Raw genomic sequence first — 4,821 nt, 5'->3', positions numbered from 1 at the left:
TTCTCTCGGTAGAATACTTAAGAATTCGAATGTGATCTAGGATATAATTATGGATGAACCAGAAGTAGTTTATCGCCTTGACACTGAAAGGCACGACTTCTCTGTCCCGTCAACTGCATAAAATTAGCTGTCTGGTTTGCCCAGAATAAACATACGCGATTCTTCATATTTCAGTAAACCTTCAGAACGAGGCATTATTAATATACCATCATTGTCGTCGCTGCTACTGTCAGGTCCTCTATTCAGTTGAGTCTCATAGCAAAAACAGGGTAACGTAGCGCAGACAGACGGCTGCTGCTCCGCTGAAAGGCCCTTTCCGCCCATTAAACTTGGCAGTCGAGGCACCGGTGTCCTAGCGTGCAAGTTTGCTCTTCAGAAGTTGCGCACCCGTCGTCAGTATGGACGTTGTCAGTGACTCGTAAAAGCACAAACTACCCCGGCTACGACGCTACTTGGCTAACGACGTCGTTATTTGTGACCTTGTCTGGTCATTTGATCTTTCGCATGCGTCTAAAACACAGTATCTCAAAAGAACTGAATGTTTTTCTTTCTTCGGTCACCAGAGTCAGACACTCACAACCGTACTCGGAGCATGTGCTCTGGGAAACCTTACTCCGATTTCGACGCTGTAATTGTCATACAGTAACATTAAAATTACGCCTATTCGTATCCAGTAAGTAGTGCACGTTGTTCTGCGAAAACATAGCTGAGTGACGTAAGGAAACCGCAAAAAAGATGTTGGTGCTTTGAGAGAGAGAAAAAAAAGGAGAAACATGTTTGGTCGGAAAGAAAGAGTTACGCCGCTTTCACACTATACGGTTTTGACCGTACGGCAAAAAGCCGTACGAGTTTTAGCCGTGCCTGTGTTGCTTTCACATTACACGGCTTTTTGACGTGACCAGTTGTTGGTGTCTATTCAGTTTGCTTAATGTGTGTATCAAGATGAACCGTAAACGAGTTGTTGCTTTGTGGTTGCTTCATCGTCGCCGCAAAAGAAAAGGTCGTCTTTTGTGGGTACACCCCATTAACCAGAGAAGAGACGAAGTGGGTTTATTTTATACACTCTTTGAAGATTTGAGGAACGACGGAAATAAATTCTTTAACTATTTCCGAATGTCTATTACCTCGTTTGACGAATTACATAGAAAACTAAAGGATGTGTTACAACGACAAAACACACAATTCCGCAATTGCATCCAACCTGTTCAAATGCTGGCTATCACGTTAAGGTAATTTAATACATAAAAACTAGTTCTGTTTATTTACTTATTTATTTGTGTTTTACATTTTTATTACGCTCAGATTATGAAGTAGAAAAGTCAATATCAATATCAGCAGTTGAAACCAAAGAGTTTGTAGCAGGACTGACTGTACTGTCACTTTGTGGCGACAGGCTCTCTGCAAAAACGTTGTAGAACTGCGTTGTTGATGGTGGGCCTTCATGGCTACTTGTGGAAGGCGAAGGGTATGGTGGTGGCACTTTATTAATTCGTTGATAAGAACTGCGACCTTGAGAAGTCTGTAATGGTTGTTCGAGAAAAGTAGTTGGGTTTGGTGCAGCTGGAGGAGGACGAATCTGATGCGTATGGTAAGAGGATATTGGAGCAGCATTTTCCATAGGTGAATAAGAATAAGCTTGAAATCTATTATTATAGGGCATGGGAGGTGTGTAATGGGTAAATGGAGGAGGTTGAGCTGTCAATATATTTCTCCTTTCATATATATTTTCTATAACTTTGAGGACTCCCATCTGAAACTGAAGATAATCCTGTTCATCAAATTTTTCCAGATGAGGCTTCAGACTAAGTAAAAATGACATTTTGCTGCAAGGTTTGTCTTCTTCCAGAGCTCGTAATATTTTCATTTCGATTGCATCAGGTTTTCTATGTTTTCTGTTTGTATGGCACTCGCTTTTGGATGTTTGTTGTGTGGGTGCTGTATCAAATGGCCCAGAAACATTCTCAGTATTTTCGACGGAGCCCTGCGTTTCTATATCTTCTTCCAGTCTGGCGGTGCGTTCCGATTGAAAACTGTCCTCCGTCTCTCGAGCATCATACAGCTTTTTTAGAAACTGCAGCTGATCAGAATATACATACTTTTTCTTTTTCTTTGCTGCTGAGCCACTTTTTTTCGCAGCTTGAATTTTTATGTTTGACTTCACAAAGGAGTCTCGTAGATTGGTCCACCTCCGTATTACTTCTATACCTACATCAAAAGGAAACAAAACTGTATGAAAACATTTTAATTTTGTATAGAAAAAAGCAAAACTGTAACAAAAAATGTCCACTGCAAACTAAATGTCACTGATTTTTTTTCGTTTTGTTCAGGTATCTGGCAAGCGGTTGTTCCTTCACTGACTTACATTTCCAGTACAGAATTGGGATTTCTACAGCAAGTAAAGTGGTTAATGATGTATGCACAGCAATTTGGTCATCACTGCGGGAAGAATGTATACAAAGACCGACCAAAGAGGTATGGGAATCAATAGCGGCTGGATTTGAACGTACTGCTAATTTCCCCCACTGCTTAGGAGCGGTGGATGGAAAACATATCCGTCTTACTGCCCCATTTAATAGCGGATCAATGTACTTCAATTACAAAGAATACTTTTCTGTGGTTCTGATGGCTGTAGCGGATTCCAACTACAGGTTCATTTATGTCGACGTAGGAAGTTATGGCAAAGACTGTGACTCTTCAGTGTTCAGACGGTCCAGTTTATGGAAGTCAATAGAAAGTAATTCCCTGGAATTTCCAGACGTCCAATGTCTGCCTGGTACGGAAGGTCCAAAAGTACCCTACTTCTTCGTGGGAGACGCAGCATTTGGCCTACACACGCATTTGCTCCGGCCTTTTGGGGGAACAAACTTGACAGTTGAGAAACGTGTATTTAATTACCGTTTGTGCAGAGCAAGGAGGTATGTGGAATGTGCTTTTGGCATCCTCACCAATAAGTGGCGGTTGTTTCACCGACCTTTAAATGTTCATCCAGATTTTGCAGTAAAAATGGTTAAAGCTTGCATTGTTTTACACAATTTTGTACGTCAGAGAGATGGATTTATAATTGAAGACACCACATCCTTCACTGGTTTGGAAGACTTAGCCCAAGATGCCAACATAAGAGGAGGACTGACAGCCAACGCCATAAGGAACACTCTTTGTAAATATTTTATGACAAATGCTGGAAGCGTGTCATGGCAGATGTCAAAGATATAAATTAACAAGCCTTTTCCTTTTTGTAGATTGTTTGTGAAAGCCTGCGACTGTATAGTAAATAGTTTTCTTTATAAATAAATTACTGCTACCACTCACGTTTTTAATCGTTTTGTTTATATTTTGTACGACGCGTTTCGGGAAATAATTCCGATCTTCAAGTGCGTTTTTTTCTCTAAGTTTTCATTATGTGTAGTGTTTTTTTATTTGTGAGGTCTTGTGCGTGTTTCTCTTATAAATTACAGTAAAGAAAACAGAATGCAAGACCTGACACATAAAAAGACACCACACATGATGAAAACTTAGAGAAAAACGCACTTAAGGATGGGAATTATTTCCCGAAACGCGTCGTGCAAAATATAAACAAAACAAAAAAAACGTGACTGGTAGCAGTAATTTACTTATAAACAAACGATTTACTTTTAGAATAAAATTTATAACGTTAAATAAAAACTGTTTAAAACGTATTAAATGTAATATTAATATATTAAATAAATACTTACCAAACGCATTTTTATCTTTGTCTTCCATCTCATCAAAATCTTGCTTCAGTGCTACGCAAACTTCCCGCCAAGCATTCTTTGTAGCAATACGATCTCTATACGCATCTAGAGTTTTGTCCCACAGAACAGGTCTTACTTCCACCAAGGTTATCAAAAGTTCAGTATCAATTTCATCCATTCTTCTACACTTTTCAGTAAACAAGAATAAACACAAATGAATAAAACGACACTACAACGAACTAGTCGACGCCGTACGGCTCAAAACCGTCCAGTGTGAAAGCATGCACTTAGTCACGTAGGCCACTGTTGTCGAACTTGCCGTACGGCGACCGTCTGTTGTAGTGGCAAGACACGGCTGCAGCACGGCACGGCAGCGGCATTTTGCCGTCGCCGTATAATGTGAAAGGCGCCATACATTTCTTCACACCTACAGCCGTACGGCTTTTTGCCGTACGGTCAAAACCGTATAGTGTGAAAGCGGCGTTACGGCAGTCACAACAGACATTATTCGCAAAATTGCGACTACGGAAGTAGTGCTACAAAAAAAGTCATAGTAATTTATATCGTATAACGCACGCATCGTAATTAGGCAGCAAGTTGGAGAATAGATGACACTTGGACGGTTCAGAGAGCGGTGTACTGACTACGTGCCCCTCCATATCGGCGTCCAGTAACGCCTATCGTCTGAGGATGGCACGGCGGTCAGTCGGTAGCGTTGAGCCTTCCGAGGCCTATTCGGACCGACAGATATTATTACTCTGTACGACCTTTCCAGAGACCGGTCGCCGCAGCAGACCGCACTGCTGCATACTAAGCTGCAGCGTTACTTAGCACTGATATCAGTCTCAACTTCTTTTATTCACTCGCCAATTACTCGCACGTCACACTGAGTTTTCTTCGTCTTCGTTCACAGCCTGTATTTCACTGACGAATCGAACAAATACAGAGGAACTCTACAAGGATCGTGAATAGGCCGGTATAGTCCATACGAAACTGTAGCAGAAGTGCTCGGGAAACTACAGGACAGTCCTTGAAACACAGAGGGCGCAGTTATCGCGATACCCTCTCGGCTCAATGTAGAGAAACTGTATTCGCAGATCACTGTGCA

The 4,821-nt window shown here is 41.4% G+C and overlaps 1 protein-coding gene across 1 annotated transcript; it reads right to left on the bottom strand.

Moving 5' to 3' along the window:
* Positions 1-1,303: 1,303 nt before the first annotated feature.
* Positions 1,304-3,891, bottom strand: LOC126183310 (uncharacterized). Its single transcript, XM_049925158.1, has 2 exons — positions 3,714-3,891; positions 1,304-2,205 (listed from the first exon to the last, which is right to left on the bottom strand). The coding sequence occupies exons 1-2, from the start codon at positions 3,889-3,891 to the stop codon at positions 1,304-1,306; spliced, it is 1,080 nt and encodes a 359-aa protein (XP_049781115.1).
* Positions 3,892-4,821: the final 930 nt, after the last annotated feature.

Source organism: Schistocerca cancellata, chromosome 4 (assembly GCF_023864275.1).
Source record: "Schistocerca cancellata isolate TAMUIC-IGC-003103 chromosome 4, iqSchCanc2.1, whole genome shotgun sequence".
Classification (NCBI taxonomy): domain Eukaryota; kingdom Metazoa; phylum Arthropoda; class Insecta; order Orthoptera; family Acrididae; genus Schistocerca; species Schistocerca cancellata.
Note: the sequence above shows the minus strand (reverse complement) of the source record. Positions and strands in the feature narration are given on the sequence as shown.

Bases quoted from the DNA above. Each gene is read 5' to 3' on its own strand.
- LOC126183310 (XM_049925158.1), bottom strand. From the start codon at position 3,891: ATGGATGAAATTGATACTGAACTTTTGATAACCTTGGTGGAAGTAAGA. The intron at 2,206-3,713 runs GTAAGTATTTAT...CTTTTGATGTAG, and splicing joins CAAAGATAAAAATGCGTTTG to GTATAGAAGTAATACGGAGG.